General features: G+C 44.7%; 1 protein-coding gene across 1 annotated transcript; it reads left to right on the plus strand.

The window, feature by feature from the left end:
* Positions 1-14,795: 14,795 nt before the first annotated feature.
* On the plus strand, positions 14,796-17,488 carry LOC147608680 (septum-promoting GTP-binding protein 1-like). The gene is made up of 6 exons (XM_086788440.1): positions 14,796-15,753; positions 15,865-15,988; positions 16,242-16,338; positions 16,423-16,462; positions 16,934-17,017; positions 17,106-17,488. The coding sequence occupies exons 1-6, from the start codon at positions 15,388-15,390 to the stop codon at positions 17,268-17,270; spliced, it is 876 nt and encodes a 291-aa protein (XP_086644566.1). The 5' UTR covers positions 14,796-15,387; the 3' UTR covers positions 17,271-17,488.
* Positions 17,489-19,757: the final 2,269 nt, after the last annotated feature.

Here is a 19,757-nt window from a genome sequence, read left to right on the forward strand (position 1 = left end):
AATCAGAAGGGTGTCAGAGGAGTGTCAACTGAGGGGTGCTGATAATAAGTCTAGAGAGGTTCTGGAGCAGGGTTTCAAGGTGAGCTGATAGTTAGAGGACATTTTGGAGGCTTGGAGGATAATTTTCTGGTTGGGTACTAATGGAGGATTTTGGAGGCACAATCAACCAATTCTAAGTCATTTAGAGGAGATTTTGGTCAACTGAGGTCAGGAGAGACTAAGAGGTATATGTTCAGAGGTGTTGGAGGCCAGTGTTGACCTGGGAGGACAACTGGGCTAGATAGGGAGTTTGGGAGGCTGTTGAAGTGTCCCAGGGCTGGGGACAGAAGCCAAGTTGGTTGGTGCCCTTGGAGCTAGGGTCCTGGTGTCCCCCCCAGCTCTAATCCCATTGCTTGCAGGTGGTGTAGTAGAGGCCATCACCCAGCCACCACATAACGTCAAGGCCTCGCTGCCCTCTACACCTTCAACTTCAACTTGGCACCCTCCTACACATCAAGGCCCCCCTCGACACCCTCTTGAACCACCCTCGTGCACATAAAGGCCCCGCCCCCTATCCTTACACACCTTCCTCTTCTATCCCTCGCTCAAGCCCCTCGTTGCCCTTTGCGCCTTCAATTCCAACACATGTGGCACCCTCTTGCACGTGAAGGCCCCCCTTGGCACCCTCCTGCATGTCAAGGCATCGCCCCCTATCCTCACACACCCTCCCCTTCCACCCCTCGCTCAATCCCCCCTGTCGCCCTCTTTGCCTTCAACTCCAATCACACACCCTCCCCTTCCACCCCTCGCTCAAGCCCCCCGTTGCCCTCTTCGCCTTCAACTCCAATTCAACACCCTCTTGCATGCCAAGGCCCTCCTTAACACCCTCCTACACATCAAGGCCCCACCCCCTATCCTCACACACCTTCCTCTTCTACCCCTCGCTCAAGCCCCCCGTCGCCCTCTTCGCCTTCAACTCCAATCTGACACCCTCTTGCATGTCAAGGCCCTCCTTAACACCCTCCTACATGTCAAGGCCCCACCCCCTACCCTCACACACCTTCCTCTTCTACCCCTCGCTTAAGCCCCTCTCCGTCCTATGTGCCTTCAACTCCAACTTGCCTCCTCGGCTTGTCCTGCTCCCATGGTTCCATGTAGTGTACATTTTTGTAGGAGTTTTAATAGTTGAGGAGCTATCTCTTGTCTTCTTCACGTGGAGCTTAGCAGCCGACAGCACAGCAGCAGGCAGGTTGTGCAGGCATACCAAAGTGGAGGGCCAAGTGTTGTAGGCTTGGAGCTCGTCACAATGGGCGTTACACAGCAAGAGGCAGGTCATGGAGGTACGTCACTAGGTAGACGGAGGTTCAGGTGTTGTAGGCGGTAGGGAGTGGGTAAAAATTTGATTTTTTTTCGTTTGATGTAACTCTTAGAACTCATCAAGCGGGCATCAACAAGCAGGCAAGGAGATCATCATCGAGAGTGGAGGGTCAGGTGGTAGGGAGTGGGTGAAATTTTAAATTTTTTTCATTTGATTACCTTGAGATTGGCGTGAGTTCATTTCTAATGCACATCGACCTTCTTCCTTAAGATAATATAGAGATAGAGAAGAGAAGTGACCTTCCCCTCTTCTATATATATATATATCTTACAGGGCAACTTTGGAGTTGTTAGGTGACAAGTTTTTTAGGCAACTCCTACGGCCTACCCTGAGGGGTCAGACTGTTGTAACCGGATGGAGGTACCCAAAGATGATAAGAGACATGTTCATTTGAAAAAAAAATTGAAAAGCATTGGGGCAAGTTGGCAGGCTTATATTGAATGCGGAGAGAGCCATTACCAATGACTCTTCTTCCATCGCCACTGCAAGCACATTCACCGTCCTCCTCAACACCTTCTATGAGCTCAAGAGCATGGCACTAAATGCGGCCCAAGACTTTCTTGGGCCCTTCCCCAACCCATGGAATGAAACGCTATAGAAGCCGCACAGAGTTCATTTTTGCCCTCTAAAATCTCCGACGAACACAGGGGAGGCGTGGGGCGGTGTGACGAGCGGCGCTTGCAGTGTAGCTGGAAAGGCTGGCACCTTCCTCGGAGCTGGAAAGGCAAGCACGCAGCATAGCTGAGCTTTCTTGGGAGCAAATTCGTGAGTTGGCCCTGTGAGTGAGTGGAAGCTAGATTTTTGTGGGTGGTGTGTGGTCCAAGCGTAGGCCATCAGGCTTCGCCAACCGGATGGAGGCGGCACTGCACGGGCTGGTGGTATCGAGGGCACGAGCGCATGTCATCTGGCTTTGCCAACCGGATGAAGGCAGCACACGGGCTAGTGGTGTTGTGGGCACACAGCTGGATGTGCTGTCACACCCCTTCCTCTCCCATTGCGGCTGGAATCCACTATGGAAGGCCTCTGCGTGGGCGTTGTAGGTTACTACTATCGATCCCCGCCCGCGTCCAAAGGCCCCAAAATGAGCTCCTAATGTCTGCTGTCTGCCTGGAATGCTATCAAGACAGACCTTATCCTGTCTGAGAAGCCTAGCTACACATGGGTGGTTGCAAGATGAGGGTACTCACTTTCGTTCACTCTCTCTAAAATTGGGACATCCATGCATCTCAGGCGGAGTACCTCGATCGTGATAGTGCCGCGAATTAAAAGACGACACGTGCCTCCCGAGCCTAAATCGACATATCTCGATCGAGATGCCAACTAATGCCACGCTAGCAGGTCCGGGTTTCCAGGCGTCATCCATGTCACCAATACATGTCACCGCCACTACATTATCTCGATCGAGATATCTATGCCACTCGGATCCACATCAGGGCCACGCTGTATCCCCCTAGGCATATTTGACTAGCACATCTCCATCGTCCACGTATCTCGAACGAGAAATTAACATCAAATCGCGACCATTCATTGTTCGAGGTAATGGGATACAATCTCCACCGTCCCCATATCTCGATCGAGATACTGAGATCAAATCTCAGCCGTCCAAATATCTCAATCGAGATACAGAGATACAATCTGCACCGTCCAAATATCTCGATCGAGATACGTAGATGCAATATCCACCATTCAATTATCTCGATCGAGATACGTAAACGCAATCTATACCGTCCATTCACGTACGTTGGAAGATGCGATCTCGGCCATTTAAATATCTCGATCGAGGTATATAATGAATCTTGACCGTCGAGATACCTTGTCGTGGTAATGCCTTTAAATCGTGGCCATCCATGTACCTCGAACGAGATAGTAATATCAAATCTCAGCCGTCGATCCTTCCCCAACCCTAAAGTTAGGTGTGTATCTTGGCCGTATGTTGCACTAACCCTAATATCCAGAGCGTTAATCTTGCAAACCCTAAATTGCATGATGTTACCGAACCTCGATCGAGGTTATAAAACCAGAAAACTTTTTTTTTTGCCTCATTGTCACAAGTCGTTTTCACTCGCCTTGCTCTCTTGATTTGGATTAGCATTAGTGAGCCCATTAGCATTGTTTTATAGCTTCATTAGTGCTACTTAGCACTAAGCATTAGACCCTTCACATTAGACCCTTCACATTGGACCCTTCACATTGGACCCTTCACATTTGGCTTAGGTTTTAGCATTAGACCCTTCACATTGGACCCTTCACATTTGGCTTAGGTTTTAGCATGGAGTCACACGAGGAGAGCCACGAGGAGGGCCGCTCATCTATTGCGGACCTCATCGCGGAGATAGACCGCGAGTTAGCGGCTATCCGTAGGAGTGCTAGAGACACTCCGTCTACATTACATATCGTGGCAGACTTGGAGGCGATGCTTGCGTCCCTTCGTAGCCTTCACGATATTGTTTATGTAGATGAGTGGATAGCCCACCATTGCGTTGCTCCTGTGTCACATGGCCTGACATATCGTCAGGTCTGTGATCTTGCTCCTATTAGGGATGGAGCCTACCTAGATCTTTTCCTCGATAGTCGTGGGATGAGGCCTGGGGCGGCAAGCCCCTCACTATTTCGCGGTGTTCGCATCCTCGTATGACGGCACATATCTATAGTCGATATGTTGCCGCATATGGGAGGATGCCGAACAACCGCCAGATTCCCATATACTTCGCAAAGCAGTTATATGCGGAGTTTGTCTTAGGGGAGGAGGTGGATTACACCAGCCATCGTCCGGGTGGTGGTGCTGGCCGAGGCCGTCTCCAGGACCAGGGTAGGCGGCCTCCACCAGCCCTTCGTGTAGCACCTACCACAGATCCTTCATTTGTGCCATTGTCAACAGTAGAGGCTCTTGGCACCCAGGTCGGCATTGACGTACGGAGTACCACGGAGAGCATCCAGCACGTGGTGCGCCTGTTCTCACGATCTATACCGACGACAGATGTCGAGGTATTTACATATATATTACGTCTTAAGTTTTTTTGGTCATTTATCTTCATGTTTATATATACTTTTCTATATTTTTACATGAGCAGCATGGTTGATTGTGTCACGTAGGTTCCCACACCTACCACTGAGAGGCTCACTCAGGAGTTGGTAGAGGCGAGAGCGGAGATTGACCGCCTCAGAGCTGCATTACAGATGGCAGAGGCAGCTACTGCAGAGGCACAGCATCTGAGAGAGTCCGACATCCAGTAGGTAGGTTTCTCTTGCACGTGAAAGAGTTATAATTAAGGTCCTAAGTTATAAATTTCTTTAAGTAATACCTAATGAGAGACTAATCAATTATTTTAATGCTTTACTTTTTTGCATAGGCTCGGATCGAGGTAGAGAGCTCTAGAGTTGAGGCACAGCATCATCAGATTATGGAGCAGATTGCCCAGCACAGGGCAGAGCAGCTGATGCTGCATGTTCGAGAGTTTCGTAGATCCTCGGACGTGACAGTGCCTTACCTACCTTTATATCCACGGCCTGTCACACAGAGGTTTTTCGACGACCTCTCCCGCAGGATGCACCACCCTTCCTACGTGATGCGTGCTGCTCTTTATGTATCGAGGACATTGATAGTAGAGGTGGATATGCCTTGGGATGTGGACATATTTTCCACTTGTCTTGCATCACCCAGGAGCTAGTCCGGTTCTCAGCATGCCCCTCCTGCCGTGCACGCGTCGACCTAGCGACGTACAGGGTATTGGGCATCGATGATCTTCACCCAGGCCTCGTTCGAGTAGATGCCAGGACTGGCAGGCTTGTCGACTTTACATCAGCTATGGACTTGGGACTCGACGCCTTCGACGATAGAGCCCAGGAGCCTGAGGTGCCTCCTGAGATAGAGTGGAGCTCACATGAGTTCGACGCTTACCAGAGAGTCCTACATGAGAGCCAGGTCACAGCATATGAGCGCGTGGGTGGTGCTGGCCCTAGTGGCACCTCGGGTGATGGTGCTAGCAGCAGTGCTGCTTCTCATGAGCAACGTGTCCTTACAGTAGAGGAGCTTACACGAGCAGAGTGGCAGACACGTACCATTGTAGATTATAGATTTTGGGTTTACAGACAGAGGCATCTTGCATTAGCACGACGTAGAGAGAGAGAGAGGGCCATAGCAGCTTTTGGGACTCGTGAGCTCCCGAGTACACCGGCACCAGCTCACGATCCTGCCTTTGAGGCAGACCTCCCCGCAGACATTCGACGACCCCCGCAGCCGGCACAGCCTCCTCGACGTGCACAGCAGCCTCGACGCGCACGTCGACCGGCAGTTAGAGATGACGATTTTGATTGGGTTGCTGTTGATAGTGACTAAACTCAGACTAGCTGGGTTAGCTCACTTACATTGTACTTAGATTTTTGGGCAGTGACTAACCTCAGACTAGCTGGGGTAGCTCATTTTCATTCTGATGTACTTATTTGATGTTTATATCATTATGAGTTTTTTCATTATTGAGTATCATTACATTTTAGTTGATGTTCTTGATTTTATTATATTTTTTAACACTTTCGCTATCATATTGTTTGTTGAAAATCTCCATGCCATCGTACCCAAACATGCTCTGATGGGGACCAAACTTTGCAAGCATGGGGGGGGCACCCACCCCCACATGCTTGCAAAGTTTGGTCACAATCAGAGCATGTTTGGATTGGTAATTAGCGCCCAGTCCGGGTTTTTCAAGTCTCTTGGTGCTTAAGAGGCCATGGAAAATCCGGGCCTTCCCCATACCATCGTACCCAAACATGCTCTGATGGGGACCAAACTTTGCAAGCATGGGGGGGGCACCCACCCCCACATGCTTGCAAAGTTTGGTCACAATCAGATCATGTTTGGATTGGTAATTAGCGCCCAGTGCGGGTTTTTGAAGTCTCTTGGTGCTTAAGAGGCCATGGAAAATCCGGGCCTTCCCCATACCATCGTACCCAAACATGCTCCGATGGGGACCAAACTTTGCAAGCATGTGGGGTGTGGGTCCCCCCCACATGCTTGCAAAGTTTGGTCACAATCAGAGCATGTTTGGATTGGTAATTAGCGCCCAGTGTGGGTTTTTCAAGTCTCTTGGTGCTTAAGAGGCCATGGAAAGTCCGGCCTTCCCCATACCATCGTACCCAAACATGCTCCGATAGGGACCAAACTTTGCAAGCATGTGGGGGTGGGTCCCCCCCACATGCTTGCAAAGTTTGGTCACAATCAAAGCATGTTTGGATTGGTAATTAGTGCCCAGTCCGGATTTTTCAAGTCTCTTGGTGCTTAAGAGGCCATTGAAAATCCGGGCCTTCCCCATATCATCGTACCCAAACATGCTCCGATGGGGACCAAACTTTGCAAGCATGTGGGGGTGGGTCCCCCCCCACATGCTTGCAAAGTTTGGTCACAATCAGAGCATGTTTGGATTGGTAATTAGCGCCCATACGGGTTTTCAAGTCTCTTGGTGCTTAAGAGGCCATGGAAAATCCGGGCCTTCCCCATACCATTGTACCCAAACATGCTCCAATGGGGACCAAACTTTGCAAGCATGTGGGGGTGGGTCCCCCCCACATGCTTGCAAAGTTTGGTCACAATCAAAGCATGTTTGGATTGGTAATTAGCGCCCAGTGCGGGTTTTTCAAGTCTCTTGGTGCTTAAGAGGCCATGGAAAATCCGGGCCTTCCCCATACCATCGTACCCAAACATGCTCCGATGGGGACCAAACTTTGCAAGCATGTGGGGGTGGGTCCCCCCCACATGTTTGCAAAGTTTGGTCACAATCAGAGCATGTTTGGATTGGTAATTAGCGCCCAGTGCGGGTTTTTTAAGTCTCTTGGTGCTTAAGAGGCCATGGAAAATCCGGGCCTTCCCCATACCATCGTACCCAAACATGCTCTGATGGGGACCAAACTTTGCAAGCATGGGGGGGGCACCCACCCCCACATGCTTGCAAAGTTTGGTCACAATCAGAGCATGTTTGGATTGGTAATTAGCGCCCAGTGCGGGTTTTTGAAGTCTCTTGGTGCTTAAGAGGCCATGGAAAATCCGAGCCTTCCCCATACCATCGTACCCAAACATGCTCCGATGGGGACCAAACTTTGCAAGCATGTAGGGGTGGGTCCCCCCCACATGCTTGCAAAGTTTGGTCACAATCAGAGCATGTTTGGATTGGTAATTAGCGCCCAGTGCGGGTTTTTCAAGTCTCTTGGTGCTTAAGAGGCCATGGAAAATCCGGGCCTTCCCCATACCATCGTACCTAAACATGCTCCGATAGGGACCAAACTTTGCAAGCATGTGGGGGTGGGTCCCCCCCACATTCTTGCAAAGTTTGGTCACAATCAGAGCATGTTTGGATTGGTAATTAGCGCCCAGTCCGGATTTTTCAAGTCTCTTGGTGCTTAAGAGGCCATGGAAAATCCGGGCCTTCCCCATACCATCGTACCCAAACATACTCCGATAGGGACCAAACTTTGCAAGCATGTGGGGGTGGGTCCCCCCCACATGCTTCCAAAGTTTGGTCACAATCAGAGCATGTTTGGATTGGTAATTGGTGCCCAGTGTGCGGGTTTTTGAAGTCTCTTGGTGCTTAAGAGGCCATGGAAAATCCGGGACCCCCCCCCCACATGCTTGCAAAGTTTGGTCCCCATCAGAGCATGTTTGGGTACGATGGTATGGGGAAGGCCCGGATTTTCCATGGCCTCTTAAGCACCAAGAGACTTGAAAAATCCAGACTGGGTGCTAATTACCAATCCAAACATGCTCTGATTGTGACTAAACTTTGCAAGCATGTGGGGGTGGGTCCTCCCCCCATGCTTGCAAAGTTTGGTCCCCATCGGAGCATGTTTGGGTGCAATGGTATGGGGAAGGCCTGGATTTTCCATGGCCTCTTGAGCACCAAGAGACTTGAAAAATCCGGACTGGGCGCTAATTACCAATCCAAACATGCTCTGATTGTGACCAAACTTTGCAAGCATGTGGGGGTGGGTCCCCTCCCCATGCTTGCAAAGTTTGGTCCCCATCAGATGCATGTTTGGGTACGATGGCATGGAGATTTTCAACAAACAATATGATAGCCAAAGTGTTAAAAAATATAATAAAATCAAGAACATCAACTAAAATGTAATGATACTCAATAATGAGAAAACTCATAATGATATAAACATCAAATAAGTACATCAGAATGAAAATGAGCTACCCCAGCTAGTCTGAGGTTAGTCACTGCCCAAAAATCTAAGTACAATGTAAGTGAGCTAACCCAGCTAGTCTGAGTTTAGTCACTATCAAGATAGAGATCTAGTCAGCAGCACCCTCTCTAGCTCTCAACTGCAGCCGAAAACGAGGGTGAGAACTGTGTTTTCGGCTCTGTACTCGAACAAGAGTGAGCCTGGTAGCAACCACTAGATGAGAGAACTGAAATGCCTCTAACTCCCACTTCCACTGCTGGAACTCAAGCCGATGAAGTCGAATCTGCTGGTAGAACCGGCCTGCCACAATCATGCTATGGGCGTCATAAGAAAACCCATGACCATCCACTGTATCCTGGTCAAGCATGCACTTTGGCCTAGTGCAACTCATCAGATAGTAGTCTACTCCCTCGCTATTTCCCTCACTGGCAATAACAGCAAATACATCACCCTCCTGTAGCAAATCTGTCAGGTCATCATAACTGACCATGAACGCAGGACCTGTGTGCTCATCAGACACCACTGGTGGATGTGAAGGATGCTCAGGGGAGAGGAATGTCTGTATCCATGCATCTGCCCATCCTCTTGAGGCACAATGTGACCAATCGCCATCCATACATGCTCCACAGAAGCATGCAAACCGTCGTGTGTAAATCGTGGGGACCGCCATGCACATGCTCCTGATGGAATGTAAGCCCAAGGTGCCAGGTACTGTGTCACAATCATGGGAGGCTCTACGGTCAATCATGCCACCATCCACATGCCAAAAAAATCTCCTGACAATCCGAGCATCACGTTTGGGGTACGATGATGCTGCACTCCCACACAAATGTTGGGAGCACCACTCGACTACGTGGCCCACATCTCTGAACCGCTGAGCATCCTGTCGCAGCTGATGACGCCTCAAGGCACGTTTCACACACGCGCCCGCACCATCATGCTCTCCCTTCCCGTGACCAGTCTCAAAGAATGACCAAATCACTGGGATACTAGACTGCACATGCCACCTATAAATCCATAAAAGATAGTCTTAGTTATTGTTTTCTTTAAGATGTTCTAGTGAATTTAGTTTAATTGTAAATGTAAGAAAGCCATAAGTACTATCTGTAGAGCCAATAGAATTGACGTGATGACTTGAACTGTGCGCCACAACCATCCGACCAAACCCATCGCTGGACATGTCTGATCCCACAATCTCCTAAAAAATCGTCATGGAGACGAAAACAGTGTTGCACAAAATGTGCATCATGTGAACGATCATCACTGATATAGAAATGATACTCTCGAATAATGACACGGGTCTCGGGGGTACTCGCTATCCCATCTACATGAGCCTCTGCATGTCGATAGTAGCTAATGTGGACCAAAATAGCAACCTGGTGAGGTAAGCAATACATACGTTTAGGACACAAAAAATCAATTAAGTAATGTAGCTCAAACATAAAACAAATATTACAAAATATAACCATTACCTGCTCTGAGAAGTAATACTCAGATTGTATCTCCTGAAAAGGTGTGAAAGTGTAGTTCTCTGCAAAATCAATCACAGAGACGACCACACCAATAGGAAACTCTGCTAGGCATGCTCAGAACTGACGATCTTGCCACTTGGCATAATGACTGTGCCGTATGTAGGGGTAGATCTGCTCCCTAAATGTGGCTGTGAAGTGACAACGTGGTGTATGTTTGTCCACGAGCTGCAACTTCCTGGATTGTCCACCACTCTGGAGCTGGTGTGTCACATACTCATAACGTTGCCATGCCACTATCTCTTGGTCACTTGCATCAAGATCTACCATCTGTAGATGTGCAAGTGAACCACATGATGTGCAATTGCTCTCCACACAAGGCATCCTATGGAACTGGGCATCCTCCGTGCGTGCACACAAAAGAGAGTGGATGAAATCACGTGGACTACGAGGCAACTCTCTATGCCCACTAAGAGAACGGAACACATCATAAAAAAGTTTGAACTCAACATGGTAGCGACAACAACATGTGTCACGCTGACATGAGTACCTCACAAACCAAGGCTTACACCCCTCAAATGACCTTTGCCCAATTTTAAGCTCTGGATACGAAGCCACAAACTGAGAATACAACTCAGTTTGGGTCATTTCAAGAAAGCAAGCACCGTGCTCAATGAACACTCCTCTTGTCACTCTCTTACGCAAAGCTTTCTTGAAAACTGGCAATGCACGACAATTCTCCTCCCAAAAACTTTCTATCAAGGTTCTAGTGGTTTCATCTAGTAGGCGATCATGCCTAGCTACACGACCACTACTCGCCCACATAGCACCAACCTCATTGGCATCTAAACTTTGTCGCCTAATAGACCCAACTCTAAGTGCGTGTGGTGCTATGGAAAGGATGCGAGATGTGGCACTAACCTTACCCTTCATTTGGGAGCTACTTATGGCTGCCACAATAGCCCGTCGAGCAGCCAAAGCGTCCGCAGAGTTCCTCTTCTTGTTAACTATATAGGAATGACGAACACTTTGTAGCACCGCCATGCCAGCTCTCCTCTCTCTTCGACCTCCAATGTCAGAAAGCGCCCTGCAGTTGGCCATGTTGGGCAGATCAATCAAAGCATCAAGCACACATGCCTGTGATGAAGACGTGAGGTCTTTGAAATAGGAATGGAAGATTGCATGGGCACGACGATGTGTCCCTGACTTTGATAGTTCTTTCCTATCCACATGAAGGGCGCCCAAAGGAGGGGGGGTGGGTTCTTATAGAAGAGAGGACTCAAGAAGGGCGGGTTCATGTGGATTATCTAAACTAAGGGGTAGTGGGGGGGAAGAGCGCGAAGGGAGAGGAAGTGGAAGAGGAGGAGCAAGGCTTGGATCATCGCCAACGGAAGGTGTTGCTCGTTGACGTGCTCTCCACTCTCTCTTTCTCTCACGAGCTACCCTTCTCCTCTCCTCCTCTTGAACTTGGTGGATGGGGGGGAGTCTAATCCTATCACGTTTCCGACTCCTACGACTTTGAGAACCCATTCTCAAGGAAGCTAAGAGAGAAAATATTATAAAGGCTCAATGATGGGATAGTACTAGAGATAAGTGTGGGATAGTACTAGAGATGTGTGATTATATAGGAAAAATAGGTTATCCACTTCAAATCTCATTGGATTTCCTATCTAAGATTGATTGGATAACTAAGATAAACATAAAGATAATTAAAGATAAACTATTATCCACTTAAAAATTAATATTATTTATAATATTTATTAACAAGTCTAAATATTTATCATTACTAGATATATAAATATATCTTTAAAGATATCTTTTATTTTATAATTATATAACTGCTTTTTTTAAATAAAGTATTTTTTTTAAATTTTATTCAAAGGTTTATTCTACATAAAAAAAATTTTAAGAAATATAAAATTTAAAAATTTATTTATTTTTAAATTAATAATATGATCTTTAATAATATTTTTATTGATCTAATCCCAAAATATAATCCTTTAAAATTAGTGATTTTAAATTCTTTTATTTAATAAGTTACATATATTTTATTATTTAAATTTCTATATTCTATTTCTCTAAATTACTAAATTAACTTTTTCAAAAATATGTTTTTGAAAAAAGAGGGGAGGTGGGAAGGAGATGCCATGTGTCACAAGCGTGCATGACACGTGGCATTCTCTTGACATGTGGCACTATTATGGTTGATGTGGCAATTCCATGATGTGGCATGCCATGTCACCATGTGCGAGGTGGCATGCAAAGGTGGCAAGATGATGTGGCATCAATAATGACTAGGATGATGAGGTGGGGAGTCAACTAGGTTGACCATGTTGACATGGAGGGTGGAGATGGCAAGCTGCTTATGTGGATCCTCTCGATGCTCACGTGGACATAAAGTGGCATGCATATATAAGGTTTGTGCCTACCCAAGCCTCACACATGGAATGAAACCTAAGCTGTGAAGTTTACCAAGCCTAGATTTCCAAACCTAACTAGGATTGGTTTTAGACTTGAAAAGGGGAGAGTGGACACAATATGGGAATTTTCACTTGGGAGGATTGAAAATGGACCTTCCCATACTCAAATCAAGCCAAATTTTTTTTAATAAATTCATGGCAATAAGAGTATTGATCCCTTGAGTTTTTAGATTGAAAGATTCAATATTTAATTTTCTAGAATTAAATTACTATTGATTTAATGGGCCTCTAACAGTCATAATAAATTTTCCAAAGTAAATCTACAAAAATCAAACCGTTAGATTTGTAATTTTACCTTATACCCACATTATACTAATCTTTCCTAATCTAATCATCACTAGATCCATACAATTTGAGCATTTTAAATGGTAGATGTGGTGGGAGGATAAAATAGTATGTTTTTTTAACAATTCTAATATCTTTTAAATAATATAGAAAATAGTAAAACACATCAAAAATTACTCGATAAATCAAGTTAAGCTCTATGTTATTTGTATTTGTGATATGCAAAGTGGAAACATCATATGAGTAATAATGTAAAAGTTATAGGCAATTTACTCACATTCACTATACCTGTCTAAACCTAGGACAGGGCCTGTATACAAACTTGGTTCCCAAAGAAAAGGGGATTTATAATTATTGGATATTCGATCAGATTATAGTTTTAGGTGCCCAACTTTGCATATGATGTTTCATTAGAAGACCTTGAAGTGAAACTCCTTGGCTAACTATGAGAGATTGGCTATTCTTCTTGAAAAAATGCCTGTTTTCCAGCTAAAGCCAAGGGCGCCCACGACATGAAACTAGATAACCTCATCTTGCAACCACCCACATGGGGGGTACACGGGAGAGATTCCATCTGGTGGCCAAGCATTCCCCTCCTCCCAATTGATAATGCCCAAGCTGAAGCGGCTTTGAGAATGCACAGGAAAGGAATATGCTGTTGGTGGGATATTTGGGATAGAGACATCAATGCTTGGATGTCCAGAGCTGATCTCATTAGAGATTATAATGTCTCATATGCAGAATTAGACCTTATTGGGGTAAGAATCAGATTATGGCACCAATCGGACACGTGGTTGCTTTCGATTAAAGATATGCAAGTGCACAAAGCTTTCCAATGGAAGAATCAAAAAGGACTTCTCCCTATTCCCCCCAAACAGAGGACGGATCCTATCCATTGCACACTAAACAAGAGATGGGGAATCCTTCTGGACAGAGTGCAATGGTATTTTCTATTTGAGAAGCTATGGAATAAGTATGTGGAACCAAAAAAAGCATGCCTAGCTTGGTTGGTCATGTTCAAAGCTATTTGGACCCAGCTTAAAGCCTTCAGACTTAACATAGGGGATGGGATGTGCCACAGATGCAAGGAGGAGAAGGATGACCTGCACATTTTCATGCATTGCCCTATTGCAAAGAAATGTTTCGAGTCTTTGGCCAAATGCATTCAGCTATGGAATGGTTACACCCTTGGCTAGAAAGACATGTTACTTGGAGAAGGCATCGGGTGCACTGGGGAAGTATGGGCTGTCCTGAGAACCGAAATGTTATGGTGCTTATGGTTAAATAGACTTGATTCCATTTTTTATAGCATGCATACTAACAATTTCAGGCCGAAAGAGAACTTGATTCATGTAGGACAAAGAAGGTTGAAAGGCATGGACTCATCGGCTGTAGGAAAAAGCTAAAGGAAAGCAAGTGGATCAGATAACACAGCAAATTCAGGAATTGTGGAAGATGAGAGAGGCCGTCATCTCCAAGGATGTGTTGCTCATCAAAGCACTCTATGCCTTTGAAAGCCACACTCACGAAAAGAGGGAAAAGCTGGTTTCACAGCTAGAGAAACTTCTCAATAGTCAAAGGCAAGCTTAGTGCTTGCGGAACTGTATATCATGTGCATAGTCATTGGTCTCATTAGAGTTCTACATGTTGTAACCTGTCTCTTTCTAACTTCTTAATATAAACAACCAGTTTTTTGAAAAAAAAAATAGAGTAAAGATGTAGACATGAGTGCAAGGTATGACGGAGTTGTTTGAAGGTAGGCGGGTGGTGGTGGTGGTGGCGTTGGTGTGAACTGAAAGAATAGTATGACGGGGGAGCATTGGAATGAGAATGCTATCGTGAAAATGCGTGCAGAGGGGCCCTCTTTACTAATGTTGTGAATATTATTTATGGTGGCATCGGACGACGAGAACAGATTAATAGCCACTCGGGCCGGACTAAGAGGATAGGCTAACTAATAATACCTTGGATCCTTCATATAAAGTTCTGAAACTTCACACACTTAGTCCCTGCGGGAGTCCTTTCGAAAGTATTTACTACTCTCAGCTCCGTCCTCTGTTGAGATCGTGACGTCCTTAACTCCCCTAATCACTAATCTTTTAGCCGAAGCTTGATTATTGCTCAAAATCCTGTAGAGATTATCTCATATATGTGCCCTATTAATGGCATTTGCTTAGGCTTTGATTGCACGCATCGTTCTTCCTTTCCCATTGCCTCATCGCTTTGCGTGCTGGCGGAGGTAATCATCTCATCTAGCAGCACAGAGTTGCCTTTAATCGATTGATCTCCGTATTGCTGTTGAATATGGAATCCTATTATGATGCTCGGCTGTTAATCAAAGATGATTAAGCTGGAGATTAGCAGGGTGTTTTTGTCATTTGATGATGGCTTTCAGGCTTCGGCTGTTCAATGGTCATAAACGCGTGATAATTAGCTTCTAAACCTCACGTAGCAACACTAACAACCCCTTAATGGATCGATCTCCGTATTGCCATTGATTGACTCGTATGATGATGCTAGCATGATTAAGATGGAGATTAGCAAGGGTTATTGCGATTTTGACAGAATGGGTGATAATTAGCATTCTTAATGCTTCATTATTATCACATAGAGAGGAATCATCATGAGTGTGAGAGGGAGGGGGGTGCTGCGCGCGCAGGCCCGCAGCTTCAAGAAGGCGTGGAGGCGGGTAGTGAGCAGCGGCGTGCTGGAGCAGATAATGGTGTCGTTGACCGCGTGCTATGGAAGCAACCCTTCAGATAGGTTGGGCGGCGCGCGGCCGGCGGGCCATTATCTCCGCCTTAAACCAGCCGCGCCGGACGAAACCGTCACAGGTTGCGGTAGCAGCAGCAGCAGGAACAATCATGGCGGCGACACCGACGCTGTGTCGGAGCAACCCTACGTTAACGGCCACAGCGGCGCAGACAACAGCGTAGTGCTCAAAGTGAGCATCTTGGGCGACTCAGCCACCGGGAAGACGAGCTTCATGGTAATCCTGGTTTAGATGTCTCTAATGCCATAGTTAGTCCCTAAATTCTTTCTCTAATGCCATAGTTAGTCCCTAAATTCTTTCTAATCTCATGGTTCGGAATGTGGTTAGGCAAAATACGCTTGCTCGGAGCAGCTCCGCCCAGAGTCTGTAGAGACCATGGGCGTTGCCACGGTAGAAAAGGTGCTGCACGTCCAAAATACTGACATTATCTTCAGCATTTGGGATTTCGGTGGTAAATTTTCAGTAAGCATTCCTTAGCTTTGAAGGATTTAATCATCAAATCAATAAATGACTAGCAATTAGAATTAAGTGACCATGTAAGTGAAGGATTTGAGGGCTTGTCACTCATTGTGTTTGGAGTTACTCACGTTTAGGAGTAAAGGCCCTTTAACATCAATAATTAAATCATATTTTTTTATATCATAGGTTAAGGCCCTTTTTAATCTATTTTCGAATCGCATTTGTGGTTAATCATGTGTGATTAGGGCATTGGCAATGTGATAGTATGCTTCCCATGATGTGCCGGGAGGCAGCTGCCGTTCTCATAATGTTCGATCTCACGAGAAGGTCAACGCTCAACAGGTACACGTTTATTTTTTTTGAAATTAGGATAATCTAAACATAAACATGTGATTAATCGCGTTGCATTACTTTTGTTGCCTGCAGCATTAAGGATTGGTTTGTGCAAGTGAGGAAGTGCAACAAGGTACAATCAATTTGTACCACCTTGGTCTCTATCAATGAACATTATTAATCAACTAGGAATTGTTTTGTCTATAAATCACCATTACTACTCAAGCACTAAACGTCGTCCTTAACATCCCATCAACCACATGATTATTGATCAACCCCCTTAACATCCTCTCAACCACATAATTATTGATCAACCCCCTATACATCCAAGCTCACATACATCTGTGTGTAGCAAGATCCAATTCAATGCTCACATAATCCGGTTTGTAGTGTAATTTTTTCGGTTGAAATTTGGCACTATCTTTAATTTTAAGGGATGAAATTTAAATGTTCTAGTTATAAATCTTGGAATTAGTATGGTTTTTAAAGATTTTTAGCTCTAGATCGTGGTTAGGTTTTAGCATTGCCTTTAATTTTAAGGGTTAAAAAAACATGTTTTTTGAGCATTATAATTGTTTGGAATTGTTCAATTTTGTGAATAAAGACAGCCATTGTGGTGATAATTGGGACCAAGTATGATCAATTTGTGGAGTTGCCCCAAGACATCCAGTGTGCGATCATTCACCAGGTGAGTAAGGGGGTTACGGTGTTAAAAATTTAAATTATAGATTTTTAATCAATGTTTCTCTTATTAAAGTTTGTTTATATTATTGTAGGCGAGAGTGTATGCAAGGGCCATGGGAGCCTCTCTCTTCTTCTCGAGTGTTACTCACAACATTAACGTGCACAAGGTGTTCAAGGTCATCGTGGCGAAGCTCTTCGACTTGCCTTGCGCCATCCCTACCAACCTCAACTTCGGAGAGCCCATTGTTGACTATTGAGAGTCATCTTTTAGTCTCATCACCAAGGAGCCTTAATGAGGATTTCCCCGTAACAATGGGGATCAACTAAAGAGGATCATTAGAAAAGGTCTTTTATGCAAAATGAGGTCAATAGGCTCCCAACTATCTTCACAGAATTTTGGACATCATATCTCATAAACTTGTAACATCCCTTGAAGTCGGGTTTTAAAAGAAAGTACTCTTTATATCATGTTCAATTCTCCCTCCCTTTTTCTTATGAAATGCTTGCCATTTGTACGGTGCTATTTTCAAAATAATCTCTCCCTCCCCATACATAAACAATAGATGCAAGTAGACAAAGTAGATACTTAAAGTGACACTATGGGTCCCTTAAATTTGCCTCTTCTAAGGTGTCACTTGTATAGTCTTGCATGTGACTTGATGAATAGTGTGATAATAGGTTGGATTTGGCTCTCTTATGTATTTGTTGCTAGGTTTATGAGAATAGCACTTTCAAGAGTATTGGATCTTCTTGATCAAGGGCCCTTCCTTGTAATAAAAATATGGGTGATCCCTGAAACACTGCAAGATATTATGTGCATGTAGATGATAATAAATTTGAAAAAAACACTTGCATGTTGGAGTTTGAAGTATTTGATCACAACATGAAGATCCCCCCCAAAACAATGGGGATCAACTAAAGACTCTTTGTTTGGTGATCTTCTACTCCCAAACTTTGCATCAACAAGAGAGGAAGTTGTTCACACTTAAAATATATTAATTCAAAGGATGTCATTTCAACTTTGATTCAAAAACATTCAAGAAGTCATTGATTCTTTTTTATACTTATATTTTTATTGAGATAAATAACTAGTTTTAGACATGCCTTTGACAGATTCGAAGATTGATAGATTGAGTATATACTTTTATGTGCATGTGTTTGTGGCTTTTTTAGCATAATTAGGAAAGAATTATGTCATTTGTAATGGATTTCTTAGAACATGCTATGAAGAGTGTCCAATACTAGATTATATTTATCTTTCTTATATATTGGTTGCTACAAGGTTTATGAGTGATTTTCAAAAGTATTGGATCTTCTTGATCAAGGGATTTCTCTTGCAATAAAAATATTGGTGATCCTTAAAACATTGCAAGATATTCTTATACTATTTGTATGTACATGGTAATAAATTTTTAAAAAAAGACAAGTGCATGTGGAGTTTGTAGTAATTGATTACTACATGAAGATTCCCCCATAACAATGGGGATCAACTATAAAGGACCATTTAAAAAGGTCTCTTATACAAAAGGAGTCAATAGGCTTCCAACTATCTTCACAGAGTTTTGGACATCATATGTCATGAACTTGTAACATCCCTTGAAGTCAATTTTTAGAAGAAAGTACTCTTTACATCATGTTCAACTCTCATCCTTTTCCTCTGTACGGTGTTATTAAAAAATAATCCCTCCCTCCCCATACATAAATAATAGACATATGATACTTAAAGTGACACTATTGGTCCCTTAACTTTGCCTCTTCTAAGGTGTCACTTACAGTCCCACATGTGAAGTGATGAATAGCATCATAATTAGGAACACTTCTATAATTTTAGCTTTGTGTAGCGATTCCATACAAAAATTGCTTGATGACAATTCCATCAATGTTAGAAAGGCCATGAGCTATGGGAGACAGTTTGCATGATTTTCGATCCTATTCTCGAATGTGTTCTACTCTTTCTTTGATTGTCTTTTATGTTGAGATGTCAAGCTCAACACGAGATCACACTCATGATGTGCATGGGTGACCATTCCACCTTTACACCATTGGCATGTTTGGTAGCTGACACGATGGATCTTCGCTAGTGATTCTATAGCTTGACTACATGTACTTAGTCCAACCAAGTTATGTCATACTTATCTTGCAAGCTCACCTATTTAGCATGTTCACATTATGGACTGCTTGTACATATAGTACTCTAGTACTTATATTGGCTTTCACTTATCTTTTGTAGACCTCTTTTGAGAGTAACAAGGAGAAGAAGATTTCAGTCTTCCATCTTTGTGTGTGTCTAGCCCTTGGAGAGCTAGTTTGTGACCTAGGTTTAGCACTGGCCTATGTTCTTGGTATGAGTTGGCCATTCCAATGGTGGGCATGGGCCCCTAGAATGGTGGATTAGACTGGGTTGGGTTACTTTTGCTTTGCCCCATTTCCATTCTATGGTCTAGAGGCGGTGTGGGCTCTCTTTCGAGATGACGTTCCATGTCTCTATCCTTGGGTTGCAGATTGTCTGATTGTGTTTTTCCCAAGATAAAGTTTTGGAGTCTTAAAGCAAGACTTCTTTATGAATGTGTAGGGTACTTTGGTTCTTACTTTAAGGTAGGTGGTCTGTCCATGCACAGAGCCACCACTACTCTTGTCTCTAAGTCAGGGGTAGCGCACCCCGTGCTAGGATGCTCCTCACTCTCACTGGTGCTGTCAAAGACCAACACCGTTTGTCTTCATGCTGTGTTGATCGAAGGGTTTGA

Source organism: Cibotium barometz, chromosome 52 (genome assembly GCF_041138505.1).
Source record: "Cibotium barometz isolate CiBa-2024 chromosome 52, ASM4113850v1, whole genome shotgun sequence".
Lineage (NCBI taxonomy): Eukaryota > Viridiplantae > Streptophyta > Polypodiopsida > Cyatheales > Cibotiaceae > Cibotium > Cibotium barometz.